Below are 16773 nucleotides of genomic sequence, written 5' to 3'. Positions count from 1 at the left end.
CTATTCTTTTCTGACAGCTTTTCCACAAACAGGATTTTAGGCACTGATACCATATACAGAAGAAATATTTTATGAAAAATTAAGACTCAGTTCTTCCTTTATCCTACAGCTTGTCCTGATATATGAAGCAGAGTATCAGAGTATGAGAGAGTTTTTAATACAAAAGTGGTATGTGTATGAAAATTGGTTATACACACAAAAGAGGAGCATTCTGTGTTTGCCTCCAGAAACTATGGTTTACTGGGATAGGCTGGAAAAGTTCAGTGAGGAGTACTATTTACAGTGCATTATCCGAAACAAAACGTGATGCAAAAGCAGTCAAAAGAAGAGACAGCTAAATGTGTCATTTTCTTTGTAGTCAGCTGCTGATCCACAAATGAGTCATTTATAAAGCCTTGCTCAGGTTTCATCTTATCACCAGTTATGAATTTTCTGAAACCACTTCCACAGATTCAGTTTAGTCAGATGTGCCTCAGTCATCCTGCCACCTTCAGCAGTGCTACATGGGAGAATACAGGGCAGATTTTTTCTCTCCCCACTGCTTTTCTTCGTCACCTCTGCAATGTGAGGACACTGGCTGTGCAGTTTCCATGCTGTGAGGACTTTCCCTTATGCCTGGAGCTACTGGGCTCATTGGCTTTATCACATGGGCAGAGCTGGACAGAAAGCCATAACGGGAGCAGTGAAGCCAACGGGCAGCTCAGCAGCAGCAGCTGGTGGAGCTCTCCTCAACACAGCAAGCCTCAGTGGCGGCATATCAGGAATAACTCAGAGAGAAGTGCCTAAAAACTTGGCACTGGTGAAGCATGTCCATAGCAGCAGCAGCAACACGGAGACGGCTGTGCCAGTTTTGGCTTTTCAAACCCATAACCTCTGACGCAGGACAATGCAAATGCATGCGCTAGGAAGCAGTTACTGAGCGTTGAGTGGCTGTTTGCAAAGCAATTATCAAATAGAACAAAAACATATCCACATCTGTGGATTTTGTGGCCTAGAACATCTTTGTTACTAAAATTCTCCTGCTCTACAACCAAATAAGACTAAGAAAGCATAAAAAGCTTTTGCCACTATAAAAGGAGTATTTATAACCAAGCCTGCTAGCTTGTACTCCAGACTTCAGTCCTCTGACTCCTACTCTTCTTTTTGCCCACTGTGGCTCAGCCTCAAATCATGTGAGAATTGAAATATTTCCCAGGATTAGAAATCTTCCTGTTCTGAATGGAAACACACTCCATGGAAGCCCGAAGCCTCACCAAAATCACAAAAACTATAATTTTCTTGACCTTGTACAAAGTTGTCTTCATGGCTCTAAGCCTTCCTCACTATGCAGTGTGCTCTCCAGTTTGTGAGCCTCTCCCAGGACATTCAGCCCCTGAGTTCAAACTCTAAAACAAGAAGAAATCAACTGCCAACCAGCCATTATTTCCATCAGACCAAATGATCTTCAAGAGCACCAAAGGAGAGGTTGGAAGTTAATGTCTCTTTACTGCCTTGAAGAGGTCAGAGAAAAGCTTCCAGAGCTTTCAAGTATTGTCTTCCATGGCAAGTATGTTAAAAACTTTGGCATGACCACCTCTCCTGCTGTATTTATGGGTGTCTGTACAGCATGGTGGACATAGAATCATAGAATCATAGAATAGTTAGGGTTGGAAAGGAACTTAAGATCATCTAGTTCCAACCCTCCTGCCACGGGCAGGGACGCCTCACCCTAGACCATACTGCCCAAGGCTCTGTCCAGCCTGGTCTTGAACATTGCCAGGGATCATCTACCATCATCAGAGAGCATTTACCATCTCCTTTGGTCAACCTGTTCCAGTGCCTTACCACAGAAACAATTTTCCTGCTTTAGGGCTGTGGTGCCTGGAAGCTCTGATAAAATTTGTCCAATGTAGATCTGCTAGATGGATTTTCCCTGAGCTGCTCATCCTGAAAGCAATGGGACCTCTTACTTGCTCTGATCAATTCCCTCTGCTTTGCATTTGTCAGGGTTTCTCAAATGAGAAATTCAGATTTGACATCCTACATCCACTGAATCCGCATTTTCTGTCTATGCTTTTTTCAAAGGAAGATTTCTGAGCAGCTGTATCTAGTGTTTCTGCCTTTTCCTGTTGTATGCTGGCACTGCTTCTCTGAAAGCACTGAATCCAGTAACTGCAATGAAGCTGTGTTGACTTCACCACCTGAGGCCTGGAGACAAAATGTTTTCTATACAGAATGGGATCATACCTCTTTATTTATTCTATGTCAATTGAACAGCACATATTCACAGTCAGTATGACTATACACATTGCTACAAAGCATACAGAGTTCCCTTTCACAGCTGGGACTCCAAGGCAAACAAGTAACAAACTCTTCTCTCAGCTCTGGTGTGCTGAATTTCTTTCCTAATTTCTTTCATGCACGGTTGATATTAAACCAGCAGAAAAGTAAGAAGAGTCCATGACATTTGCTTATGATAGTCTGGAAAGAAAAGGTTATAAGGGTTGTAAGTCAGAAGTGAGCAAAGAAAGGTTGATATATGGTATGATCAAATCTGGGATATAAAAATGGCATGATCTCGGTATGAAACCCTCTAATTTTCTTAAGATACTTATGCTTCTTTCGACAATATAGACCAATTGATCTCAAGATAGAAAACCAGTCAGGCATGGGGTGCTGTTGGGCCCATTAACAAGACTCGTACTGAATTATGTGAATGATTTAAATGGATAAGATTCACCAGATGGTTTCCATTGGGAGAACTGAACCTTAGTGTACACATCTGCATTACATTCTCGAAGCTAAAACCTTCTCAATTTCTTTCAATTCTCTTGAATTCTCTTGATACTCTTTTTTTTCCTCCATCTGCTTTTTTTATTATTATGACTATTTATTTTTCAAGGAAAGGGAATTCATTCTTCTTGCTATCTTAGCCCTAAGCAGTGCTGCCAACTGCGATGAGAATTTGGTTTCATAATACAGTGGACAAAAATGAGTTTATTGATTCAAAAATTATTTCACAGATACGAATGTCAATAATTCAGTGCAGTTCTGCACTACATTTACTATAGCAGACAGAATCATTAGGATCAAAACATTCAGCTTGAAATTACTTTTATGATACTGGTATTTCATAAACAGGTAGTAGTTTTGTCACTGTGAACTCTTCTAATTTATAGCTCATATAAAAAATGATCTTACTCAATGGAACTGAATGAAGAAGCCTCCCTGGAAGCGTTTTAGCCAAAAAAATCCCCATGTTCTATTCAAACTGACATGGTTTGCTAACATGATATAATGCTAAATACCTTGAATTTTTCTTCCAAATGGAAAAAAAAAGGCATTCATTGGATGAAGTAATACTCCAGGCAAGGGAATAGGCTCGAGTGTAATCAGCACAGACCATGCTAATATTGTGCTTCAGAAGTAAATCCAAAAGTTTCTCTTGGAATCATAATTTTCTGCTGGTCTTACACGGCAGCAGATGACAATGCCACACACAGCGGTTCAACTATGCTGGCCAATTAATTAGCATGGCAGAACTAATCCTTTATCTGTTCTCTCCCATTCTAAATGTGTCTGCTCTAATTGAAGTGAGAAAAAGTATGCTCAGATCCTGGGTTGCCTTATGTAGATACTTAAACAAAATCACACTTAAATTATATTGGATTTAGAAAAATAAATGCCTTTGTAGATCTGAGCCTTTATTTTCAAGCTAGCTGCGCTCCCATTGTTTTCTTCTTCTTACAATTACTTGTCATACTCCTTCGATTTGTGTATGCCTAAATATATTCTTCCGTGTAGGTTCTTGAATACAAAAATGCCCAAGTTTGTCCACAAAAAGACGATGTGGTTGGTGGTGTTTTTATGCAAGCTTTTTTTGTTTCATACAGATACTTCTGTAATAAAAGAGTAGAGAACCTATATATAGATTAAAGAATCCTACCCGGTTGCCTTCAAACTTTGAGCGATCGTTGTTTGCCTTTGCTGTTTTTTCTGCAAGTTTCTTCTGCCTTTGAGGGCCTTTTCCAAAGAAAATGTAGTTGACAAAAGCATATTCAAGTAAGGCCAAGAAGACAAATACAAAGCAGCCCATGAGATACATGTCGATGGCTTTAACATATGGAATTTTAGGCAAAGTCTCTCGCAGATGAGTGTTGATTGTTGTCATAGTCAGCACAGTTGTAATTCCTACACAAAGAAAAAGAGCACATATCTTACAACTTCAAGCACACCACATTTCAATTTTATTTTCCCTTTTGGCAAATCTGCCTTGTCAGTGTGAAGAAAGCTTAAAAATTTGTGAAAGATATCTCACTGGTGACATCACTGCAAATCAAAGCAACATTAAAGCCTGATGCCTTATTATTTTGTTATACTATTATTTCTTTCACATGATTGGGGGAACAGCTACCAAGGGGTCTGGCACCACTGCCATGAGTTAATGTAGGTTCATGGAAGCCAGTGTGGCTGTACTGAGGATCCATTCCTTAGAGATCAGACCAAACTGATATGCAACAGAATGAGTGTTCATATAGATGGTGAAAGATTCCTCTCATGCAGTTTTAAATTTCAATAGTTAAACAGCTGGTTGACATTAGTCCTGTAGCAAATGAAGAGAGACAGGCATCCTTCTTGAGCAGTTCATCCCATCTATTTCAGACACCTATTTCAAGGAAAGGTCAGTATAGAAGAGGGACTTGGATATGACTAGTTTAGAGCAGTACTCTAATTTTTACATAGAAAGAAGTGAGATGAGCAGTGAGAGGCAGACAGGTATGTGGATTTGTGCAATGAAAAAGTCAAGGAGCGAGAGCAGCATTTTTATGGTGATTGACTAAACACTAATAAAGTACCTAGAAAAATCTATAAGGTATGTCAAACCCTCGTTTATTTACCTAAGGATGGACATAGCACCTGAAAATATATTACAGAGCACTGTTTTGAAAAGCTGGTAAGAAAAGCAAATTTACTGTCAGTCTGCTTGAATTCACAATAAACTACACAGTATCTCTGCTGGAAATTTTATGGGAACTATAAATCACAGGTGGCTGAAAACAGATTCATACAACAAGTCTACATTGCAAGGCAAGACATTCTAATAGGTCCCCTCCATTACTATTTTCTCTGATTCCATAATTATACCATCAGTTTGTAAGTAGTCACTAAAATGTAGGCAGTACAAATATAAAGGACAAAAGAAAATTGCTGCCATATTATAAAGCACAGCTTCTTTTACCTGAAGAAACAGAAACAAAGACAATATAACTCAAAATCAAGCTGTCAGTGTAAACAGTGTCACTCCAGGGAACTGCAGTAGTAGCCTGTAAGGTTCTGTAACAGATATTTTGTATATTTGGTAGGTCAGTGTCATGCAGTTTTCAGTGCTTTTCCTCTAAACTGTGAAACGAGCGTGTGTTGAGGTTAGATGTTTGGTGATCCAGAAGATAAAGCACACTGAATAGAAAGGTGGCTATCACTAACCAAAAAGAAATACATCCCATGGGAGACCCTGGCACCCTGGAGGCAAATGCCCTTCTGACGATCAATAAATAATTTATTTTAAAGCACAGCTGGAGAAGTGGCTGACACTCACCAGTTATATAGAAACAGGATAATCTTGTGATTACAGTCGTTCCCAAGAGTGAGAACGCTAGAGATTATTTTTCCCCTCATTCAAATGACTGAATTTTGGAATTTCTAGGACTAACTAGCAAAACCTCAGTATTGAGCAGAACTGATGAGTTTCAATATTTCTTTTGAGAACAGCCCTGTATCAGCCTCTATCTGCAGCGTTCATAGCACAATCTCTGCAATGAGCTGGTTTTTGCTGCATGCCTGGGTTTCTCCATTGAGGCAACTACTTGGTTCAGTGTAAGCTGGAGCACAGGAGGCATGTGCAGCAAAGGAAAAGGAAGAGGAGCAAAATGTGGAAGTGAATCAACTAGAATTAGGATGTTGTGGAGAACACAGGCTTCCTGTATGCGTTGAGTAAAAGTTTGTCTCCACGTGCCTAAGAATTGCACAAGGAATCCTTTCGCTAACAAATACCCAGGCCAGCAGGGTACTGGGCCTCTTAGAGTCAGATACATACCTCTAAAGGTGGTATATTGCCTTTAAACTTTGTTATCATCCCAGATCAGCTTCTGACTCATAACAGGGGCTACACAAAGGAACGTAGGATTAGACCCATGATGCTGAACTTTATTATAGAAGCATCACAGACATAATCACCAAGGCACTAATTGTTTTCTCAGAAGAATCTATAAGATGTATTTTTGTCCTGCCAAAAGGACTTTCTATCCATTTGAAATAGAACATCTGGGCTCCTGAGCTTGCCTGGAATGTTCTCTCTGACTTTTGTTCTAATATTTGTGTTATCACAGTACCGTACTCGATGAACTTGTGCTACAGAGAAATAGGCCACATGAGACACTCTTGTTACTTAAATAAGGAAAAACCATGTGAATCCATTATAGAAGGGCATGGAATACCACTAGATTGGGTAACTTTGTCTAACCATCTGTTCTCTTCAGTCCTGGCTGGTATGTAAAATCTAGATGCTGACTGATGTGTTTGAAGTGCTCTCCTCAGTCAATCATAATGTCTCCAGGGTGGATCTTCAAAATGCAGTAGTTTATTTCTCAATACATCAGAGTTGTTTGGACTTTATGTTCAACCTCCCATTCAGCTGCTACTTATCTGCAACCTGCTGAACATGCACTAGCTGCTGAGTGGTAATGCCAGATTGCGTCATACCCATAGGCACCAGCTAATCTACAGTATCTGTATAATTACTCTACAGAAACTGCAGTTAATCTACAGTATCTCCAGTTACCCAAGTTCAGATGCTAGGACATAAGATGATATTGCACAAAGGTATAGCTGTGGCTGCCCAGCCTTCTTTAGTATGTGGAACCTTGGGAGGAACAGGGTACAGAGGTAGGGAATCATATCGACATGGGTTGCAGTCCCGGTTTGCTTTAGTCCATATCATAAAAATAAGAGAACTAGGGAATATGTTCCAGTTTTAAGAAGAGAAGAGATTATAGCAGGAAGTTATACAGCATAGGCTTAGTGACAAGTTTGGGGTAGGAAGGTATGTGCAATTGGGAAGCACAGGGTTGAAGTCAGGATTCAGGATGACATGACAGGCAGCAGTAGTCATAAGGATTTATGGATCCATTTCATCTTCCTTGTCCATAGCGATCCCTGAGTATGATTCTGTAATAGATGAAGTATTTCCTGTGAAATATTTTCATAGAGTCATAGAATGTTTTGGGTTGGAAGGAATCTTAAAGATCATCTACTTCCAACCCACCTGCCATGGGCAGGTACACCTTCCACTAGACCAGGTTGCTCGAAGCCCCATCCAACACCCCAAAATCTTTTTCCTCAGGGCTGCTCTCAATTCATTCCCTACCCAGCCTGTATTTGTGCTTGGGATTGCCCCGACCCAGCTGCAGGACCTCGCACTTGGCCCTGTTGAACTTCATTAGGTTCGCACAGGCCCGCCTCTTGAGCCTGTCAAGGTCCTTCTGGATGGCATCCTTTCCTTTCAGTGTGTCTACTGCACCATTTTGAAGCCACTTTCTGTTATCTAAAGGATATTTTGACCTGAATAGGTCTTGGACAGGGATCACCAACATGTGCCAAATCTAATCTTTTCTGCCATGACGTAAACAACACTTTAAGCTGTAATAAAAATGCACTTAGCATACTGTGCATTTTGACGGTTAAGCAGGATGTCATGGTCCACAGCTGATGTGCCCCTGTGCTCTGAACTAGTACACGGTTCTTGAGACCTGTTTCCGCCACTGTCAGTTAAAGACCCAGAACCTCAGGAGAAGGCTTGGAGCTATACTTATCTTCTCACACTAAGCTGGATTAAAAACCTACACTCAAGCCCTTGGAGTATCATTCTGGAGCTGGTCTCCTTGCTGAAGCTACTGACAACAACATTAACTTTGATAAGAACAAGACTAAGACCTGTACGAGCAGCTCATGTTAGAGATTTAGTGGTAGCTATATTCTTGTGTGAAGGGGAAACCTTATCACTTTTGAGGCAATATTGGGTGACATGATTTTGACAGAAATTATTTCGGATTATCAAAATACTGACATCACATTGCAGTCTTTAGCAACCTCCAAAGGCTACATTCAGTGTGATATTTTAATGTCCCATTCATTCTTAGCACATACCAAGGGCAACTCTTGCTGCTGATGCATCATAATTGATCCAGAATGACACCCATGATAAAATGGTAATCAGTATGGAGGGCATGTAGGTTTGAAGAATAAAGTATCCAATGTTTCTCTTCAACCTGAAGCTCAGTGATAGTCTTGGATAGGCACCTGAGGAAAAGGAGGGAAAAACAGTGTTATTTATACTGAAGAGAAGACACTTGCAGATATTTGTCTTCAGTTTCCGTAGAAACTAAAGCACACACATTTCGTGGGGTAATATGACATCTGCAGAACAGTAGGGAAAACGTCTTCACTAGATTACTGGTTGGTATTATAGGAAACTGTGCAGTGAACATGGTGATATCCAAGCAATTTGTATTTGGGAAGAAAAGAGAGAGAAAGGGTAAATTATTCTAGATTATTCAACAGATAGGTGAGCACCAGTTAGTTTTTAAAACCAGATGCTTAGGTCTGCAAATAAAATGCTTATCCAAATACCCAGTTTTATGTATAGTATTTATATTGAGAGGATTAGTAATGTGCGTAGTTACTTATTTACAGGGGAGAGTTGTTCATGAGATGGCACTTCTTAATTACATCTGAACTATGAGAAACATTCTACCTGTGGTGTCAAAAATAAATTGCAATGAATACCAGTAAGGAAATGCCTTCAGACCAGATCCATTAACTTCACTAGAACTGGACAGAATTTTTCGTCCAAAAATATTTTCAGCAAAAAAAGATGATTTTTGTATGTGTATGTACATATATACAGTATATATTTAAGATTCATGAATTGTTATAACTGGAACAAATAAATAATGAAAAAAATTAGTAACGTCAATTTCAGTGTTTCAAAAAGACCAAACCATTATTTAACTTCAAATTGGTGTGTTTCAAAATTGGTGTTAATCTTACTAAATATATTTTATATATTTAGAAATCTCACTTTAAAAAATTGTGCCTTTTTTCATCAAATGCAAAGAGGATTAAATCTGAGTACAGCTGTACAGGAAAATGTAGTCATTCTCACAACATTAGCTCTATGATTTCAGTGTTTGCTTTACTAGTCTTAGATATGATACTTTTAATAGCTCATCTAAAAGCTCTAGTTAAATCAACATCCTAAAAAATATTTCTGCACATACTGAGGACGCATCTAGATATTAGATCACATCCCACCCATTCTAATGCAAATATGTGCAAAATACGAAAGATTACATCTAGAAACAAATTAAAATCTTCCCTTAAATTATGTTCATATGTTTGTATATAAGCATTAGAAATTACATTTGCCCATATACACAAGAATGATGGATTTCCTGAGAGAGAAAGTGAAAGAAGGAATAGAAAACTGCAGATTTCTCTTCATCACATTCTTGATAGTTCGGTATACTGTGAGTCATATGACAGAAAAAATTCTACACCATTTCCAGGCAGCAGAAGCATCCAGGCTGTATCAAACTCTATGCAACTATCCTTAACTGTTTTATCAAACAATCTCAGAAGAACTACTACTGGAAAAAGATATATCTGGTAGATATATTTGTTTGGTGTGATTACTTCAATCAGTAGTAATTTTTTTCCAGGATGAAATGCCTTCTAGTTTCACTAAAAGATGAATCTTGGTGGAATCAGAAGAATTTATTTTATCATGAAAATCAGACCAAGGTTTTCTGCTGTCTAAAGCAGTCAATGTAATTTTTAGCAAAGAATCATTTAAACTTTAGTTTGCTTAACATCTTTGTTTTCCAATGAATAATGCTTCATTCCAAAAGACAAATTCTCTCTTTGAAACCATGCCTTCTTTTTTGTTAAGAAAGCTTAATTTTTCTATTGAGCTTCTTATGAAATGGCTTCTGTGCCCTTGTGTCTGCATACAATGTAAATAAAACAGGAGCATACCCTGCCATCGTGCATTAAAAACGTAGCAGACCTGATCACCTTTCTACAGTAAGAGTAGTGCATAAGACAGAAATTTTTATAAAGCTCTCTTGAGGAAAATTATTTCATATAATACAGCACCCACTCAAAGGATTCTCTACAGATCAGTTCCTTTCCAAAAGGCCTGCCCAGGTCTGGGTGTCTGTGGAATATCATTGATAGAGGTGATGACTGGAAAATCTCCCATAAAATACTGATTGTTTGATAAATACCCTGAAGGATTCACTCAAGAAGGTTCAGTGGAACTGAATCACTGAACCAAAGCCTCTTCTTGGGCCACTCCAGTGCCAAGGACCCTGGACACATTGGGGAACCTCAGAGAAAGAAGAGGGGACTTGGCTATCAATAAAGCAGGGAAAATGGATGGAGGAGATAACGCGTCAAGAGTGGAGAGAAGTAGTGTGTCACGTATGCCAGTCATGTTCAGTAATGAAATCTTGAACTGAGAAATAGCATGACAGAGCAAACTTCAGACATTTATCTTGAATGCTTCACCTGTGAGCATTACCCATTATCTCCACCTAATGAGATAAGCTAGTTCTTGAAACTAGTGGAACCTGGCCTTAAAGGTGGACTCTCCATACAGTGTCTCAAAGCCAGGGATGTCAACATAAAGTTGCTTCAAGCACCAGGTTCTTTGTCCTGAAGCTAGAAGATAGAACCCTAAGAACCCTACATAGGGCCACGGCTGCCAGTGCTGGCTGTCTGCCTGCTCCAGAGCTGGACCTGAATTGAAACAGAGAGATTCAGTTGTGAATCTGAAGGTGCACTATTTCTTTTGAGATGCCCTGTAACATCTCGGACACCATCATGCAGCTGGTGGATATGATATGTCCCCTGCATCTTTTTGATTAGCAGCTGGAGACTAAAGTGGCTGGCCTATGCCATCCTAAGTACCAGTTGATTAAGTGGCTCATTTGAACTGCATACACATGAGCTAGGTATCTAAGCTCCCGTTACATTTACAGGAAAGTCAGTTAATCTAGTCAATCTAGTAAATGAAATCGAGAGAATTATCCATCTTCTCCTAAAATAGATTCCTATGGGTCAACTTTATTTGTCTCCAGACTCCACCAACTGTATTGACTAGATTCCCATCAACTAAGACACCTAACTCATATGAACACACTGAAATTACATTCACCTTAAATCAGAACAAGATGAATTCCAGCCCTGCAAGTCTCAGGGTGGGTTTTGAGGGTCTGCGGCTCCTGGGCAATCTAACCAAAAGTTTTGCTGGCATTACAGCTACTTAGTGGAGTTGACACATTGTTCAGTTTCATAAAGGCAAAGAGAATGACATCCTGTTTTGTGGTGATTTTCTAAGCTCAAATTTTGTTGGGAGGTCTGGATCTCTGGAATTTCAGAATAATTCAGTCTTCATATAGTTCAGGTGGAAATTGAAACATGAACTGGTAGCCTTGTGTTTTCATACTATGCCGCCAGAGTTCTCCTTTAGGTAGCTCTCCTTGAGACTACAAAAGCTTGTATTACTTTCACCTGTATGGCTTTTATGTCTTCACAGATGATCTATTGGCCCTGCCTCCAGCCTGCTATCTCTGCTGTAATATCTCACCTCCAGCAAACAGACCACAGGAATCTGTGGAAAACAAAAAATTAAAAGAAGGAACATTCCTTTTTTTTGCCTTATTTCCCCTTTGCATGGCTAAAGCTCAGTGAAAAGGATGGGTCCTAACCTGCATGGAACAACCTGCACGTAAGCCCAGATCTTTTCTGATCTAAGAAGAAACCATCTTCTGTAATTTATTTAATAAAAATGGATTTCTTGGCGAGCTCAACAATTACACTGTTAGTTGCCTGATTATGCTTGGATAATGATTTGTCAATTAAGGCTCAGTACATTTAGAGATTAATTACCAGGAAATTCTAGTTGTTAATTTTCCATCAAAATTTGTTTTTTGCATAAAGAACAGTGTTGTCGTTCAAGGACCAGATTTGTTACCCTTCGTCCCATCTCATGTAACATGCTTATGTCTATGGGCTAATTTAAATAGTACAGGAATAACAGAATTTAGCTTCAAATATTAAAATCTAACTGTAGAATTGAGAACGCAGGCATGAAAAAAAAATCAATAACTGAGCTGAAAATATTCCTCTTTCATATATTTGGGCACTAGGTAAAAAGTAATTACTTGTCTCTGTTTCAATTTCATCAAAAGCTAGCAATCTGAAGTATCTAGCTCCAAGGCTAAATTAGTCTCTTGCTGTTTCATTCAAGTAAGAATGAAGATTACAGAGTTGGTCAGTTACAGAATTCTTATTTTAATCTTTTCTTCTGGGAAGGTTCTTCCACTAATTGGAAATGTATTTTACAGATTGATCTTTCAGAATACAGCAAATAATTCATTTTCAAATCTTTTAGGACTACCCTCCTCTTACCAGCAGGTTGCTAGTCTGGCTCTGACTGCTATGCATCTTGAAGCTTTTAGGTGCTGTTTTACGTATCCCTGTTCCTGTTCAGTTTCTTTGCATTTCTGGATAACAGACATTTAGGTGGCAGATTTAGCTCACAGGTCTAGGCTCTAAATTTCAGGGGTTTCCACGCAGATATTTACATATGGATGGCACGTAAGCTCTTGGTGTCTAGAGATCAGGAGAGCTAGACTTACAGGCAGCTGATTCTAAGGGTGTGATCTAATTGCTTATACAGGCAATTAAATTAGAGGTGTCTAATGCCATTTGAGATGCATTACTCTACTGAAGAGTAGAACTTCATACCAGTTAAGTAGTTAATACTGAAGCACTGGATTGTCACATAGGACACAAGAAACTGTCATGGAACCTGATGAAATCCATCTCCAGGTCCTGAGGGAGCTGGCAAATGAAGTTGCTAAGCCACTGTCCATCATATTTGAAAAATCTTGGCAGTCAGGTGAAGCTCCTGACAACTGGAGAAAGGGAAATATAACCCCTGTGTTTAAGAAGGGGAGAATGGAAGACCCAGTAAACTATGGACCAGCCAGTCTCACCTCTGTGCCTGGCAGGATCACGGAGCAGATTCTCCTGGAAACCATGCTAAAGCATATGTTTAGTGCGGTTTAAAGGTCGTTGGTGACAGCCAACATGGCTTCACTAAGGGCAAATCATGCCTGACCAATTTGGTGGCCTTCTATGATGGGGCTACAGAACTGATCATAGAATCACAGAATCATAGAATAGTTAGGGTTGGAAAGGACCTTAAGATCACCCAGTTCCAACCCCCCTGCCATGGGCAGGGACACCTCGCACTAAACCACTGCCCAAGGCCCTGTCCAGCCTGGCCTTGAACACCACCAGGGATGGAGCATTCACAACTTCCTTGGGCAACCCATTCCAGTGCTCACCACCCTCACTGTAAAGAACTTCTTCCTTGTATCTAAACTTCCCCTGTTTAAGTTTGAAGCCATTACTGGTTGTCCTACCACTACAGTCCCTAAGGAAGAGTCCCTCCCCAGCATCCTTGTAGGCCTCCTTCAGATACTGGAAGGCTGCTAGGAGGTCTTCACGCAGCCTTCTCTTCTCCAGGCTGAACAGCCCCAACTTTCTCAGCCTGTCTTCATATGGGAGGTGCTCCAGCCCCCTTATCATCCTTGTGGCCCTCCTCTGGACTTGCTCCAACACCTCCGTGTCCTTCTTATGTTGATGACACCAGAACTGTACGCAGTACTGCAAGTGAGGTCTCACGAGAGCAGAATAGAGGGGCAGGACCACCTCCTTCAACCCGCTGCTCAGGCGTCTTTTGATGCAGCCTAGGATATGGTTGGCTTTCTGGGCTGTGAGCGCACACTGCTGGCTCATGTTAAGCTTCTCATCAATCAACACCCCCAAGTCCTTCTCCACAGGGCTGCTCTGAATCTCTTCTCTGCCCAACCTGTAGCTGTGCCTGGGATTGCCCTGACCTAGATGCAGGACCTTGCACTTGGCTTGGTTAAACTTCATAAGGTTGTCATCGGCCCACCTCACAAGCGTGTCAAGGTGCCTCTGGATGGCATCCTTTCCCTTCAGCGTATCAACTGAACCACACAGCTTGGTGTCATCGGCAAACTTGCTGAGGGCGCATCAATCCCACTGTCCATGTCGCTGACAAAGATGTTGAACAGGACCGGTCCCAACACCAATCCCTGAGGGACACCACTCATTACTGTTTTCCAACTGGACATCAAGCCATTGATGGACAGTGGCAAAGCAGTTGACATCGTCTACCTGGACTTGTGCAAAGTATTTGACACTGTCCCACACGGTATCCTTGTCTCTAAATTGGAGAGACATCAATTTGATGGATGAACCACTCAGTGGAAAAGAATTGGCTCAATGGCCTCAGGCAAAGAGTTGTGGTCAATGGCTCAGTGTCCAGTTGGAGACCAGTAACGAGTGGTGCCCCTCAGGGATCGGTGTTGGGACCGGTCCTGTTCAACATCTTTGTCGGCGACAGGGACAGTGGGATTGATGCGCCCTCAGCAAGTTTGCCGATGACACCAAGCTGTGTGGTTTGGTTGATATGCTGGAGGGAAAGGATGCTATCCAGAGAGACCTTGACACACTTGAGAGGTGGGCCAATGCCAGCCTCATGAAGTTCAACAAGGCCAAGTGCAAGGTCCTACACCTGGGTCGGGGCAATCCCAGGCACAGCTAGGGGTTGGGCAGAGAAGAGATTCAGAGCAGCCCTGCGGAGAAGGACTTGGGGGTGTTGGTTGATGAGAAGCTTAACATGAGCCAGCAGTGTGCACCTGCAGCCCAGAAAGCCAACCGTGTCCTGGTCTGCATCAAAAGAAGCGTGACCAGCAGGTCAAAGGAGGTGATCCTGCCCCTCTATTCTGCTCTCGTGAGACCTCACTTGGAGTATTGTGTACAGTTCTGGTGTCCTCGACATAAAAAGGACATGGAGCTGTTGGAGCAAGCCCAGAGGAGGGCCACAAGGATGATAAGAGGGCGGGAGCACCTCCCGTATGAAGACAGGCTAGGAGAGTTGGGGCTGTTCAGCCTGGAGAAGAGAAGGCTGCGTGAAGACCTCATAGCAGCCTTCCAGTATCTGAAGGAGGCCTACAAGGATGCTGGGGAGGGACTCTTAATTAGGGACTTTAGTGGTAGGACAACCAGTAATGGGTTTAAACTTAAACAGGAGAAGTTCAGATTAGATATAAGGAAGAAGTTCTTTACAGTGAGGGTGGTGAGACACTGGAACAGGGTGCTCAAAGAAGTGGTAAATATTCCATTCCTGGCAGTGTTCAAGGGCAGGTTGGACAGAGCCTTGGGCAACATGGTCTAGTGTGAGGTATTCCTGCCCATAGCAGGGGGGTTGGAAGTAGATCTTAAGGTCCTTTCCAACACTAACCATTCTACAATTCTATGATTCTAAGGCTCTGGAACAGCAGCCTAACTGCTAAGCAGGATGTTCTATAGCATTTCAAGAGGCACCAGATACCTATGTTTAGAAAACTGAATAGTTTCCTAAGAGCTATTCAATTGACAGAATAGAGGTATTCGAGAGCAGAACTGTTCTTTAGGCTCCATTGACAGCACTGATTTGATATTATTTGACTATGGGCTTTATTTAGTTATTGACACATAGGCATCCAGTGCCATTTTAGATGTCTTAATGGTAGCCTGTATGGACTTCAGCTGTGTTAAAAGGACAGTCAAACCAGATTTTTCTTCTTCATAGAAATTTAACTTCTACTTTCTCTTCCTTCCATCATGAATAAAGAGGAGGCTAAAGCCCGTGTCTTTGCACATACATTCTAGAAATTTGAAGAATTGAATTACCACGAAGTATTCTCTTTTTTTAAACTTACATGACCATACCTGTTTCTCCAGTAAGCTCAGGTACTCTGTTTTCTAGACTTCAACTCTTACTTACTGATTTTCCCTAGACCCTCTTCTATTGCTCCATGACTGTTTCGAAGAGCGCTACCCCTGAGCACAAATATTCAGCTCAGGCCTTAGCACTGCAAGTAAGACTCCTTATAGGATGTATTTTGTTTTGTTTTGTTTTGTTTTGTTTTGTTTCCCAAAAGATGTTATTGGCTCATGTTCAGTCTGAGACCAACAGCAACCCCTAGATTTCTACACAGATATGCCTGGCCTAACCTGGTATTCCCTGTCCTAAATTTGGATAATTAGTTGTATGTATTTTGCACTTGTCCATACTGACTTTTTTTTTGTTAACAGACCTATTTTGACCCAATTTGGCAAGGTAATTTTTAACTCCAATGATATGTTTCAACATGCATGTATTTCCTCCAGTACTCTTGCAGCCCTGCACAGCTTTCTGCCATTATCTGTGGATTTTTTCCCATGCTTACTGTTGCTTCTCTGTAGTAACTATGGGAACAGATTTTCCCATTTGCATAAGTTACACAAGATTATACAGCACTGTTCCTCATGGAGGATAGGAGAGATAACTACTCCAAAGGCTGTCTATGGCATGACTCTGAAGTCTTCTTTTAGTTTTATACAATCAAAGCACACTAGTACTGAAATCTTTGAAATGTTCACTGAGATGTTGCGCTCAAAGAACTAATATCCTCTTGAGACTTCAATAACCTCATAGCCAAAAAAAAAAAAAAAAAAGCATGCCTGACTGATTTTCCACAAAAATGCAGAAACTGGCCCTAATTACTAGGACCATAATAAAGTAGGATCTTGAGAAGAAATCTGAAGAGA

General features: G+C 40.8%; 1 protein-coding gene across 3 annotated transcripts in view; it reads right to left on the bottom strand.

Moving 5' to 3' along the window:
- GABRB3 (gamma-aminobutyric acid type A receptor subunit beta3) overlaps positions 1 to 16773 on the bottom strand; it is a 116393-nt gene that overhangs the window by 7577 nt on the left and 92043 nt on the right. For 2 of the 3 annotated variants that reach the window (XM_030476092.2, XM_030476093.1), the window contains 2 exons: positions 8182 to 8334; positions 3926 to 4170 (listed from right to left, as the gene is read on the bottom strand). In XM_030476092.2, coding sequence (XP_030331952.1) covers positions 3926 to 4170; positions 8182 to 8334 — 398 coding nt within the window. Of the gene's footprint in view, positions 1 to 2220; positions 2461 to 3925; positions 4171 to 8181; positions 8335 to 16773 lie in introns of those variants that run through there. The other variant, XM_030476094.2, reaches the window with a different exon arrangement.

The sequence above is a fragment of the Strigops habroptila genome, chromosome 2 (assembly GCF_004027225.2).
Source record: "Strigops habroptila isolate Jane chromosome 2, bStrHab1.2.pri, whole genome shotgun sequence".
Taxonomy (NCBI): domain Eukaryota; kingdom Metazoa; phylum Chordata; class Aves; order Psittaciformes; family Psittacidae; genus Strigops; species Strigops habroptila.
The sequence above is the reverse complement of the archived record's forward strand: the minus strand, read 5'-3'. Positions and strand labels throughout refer to the sequence as shown.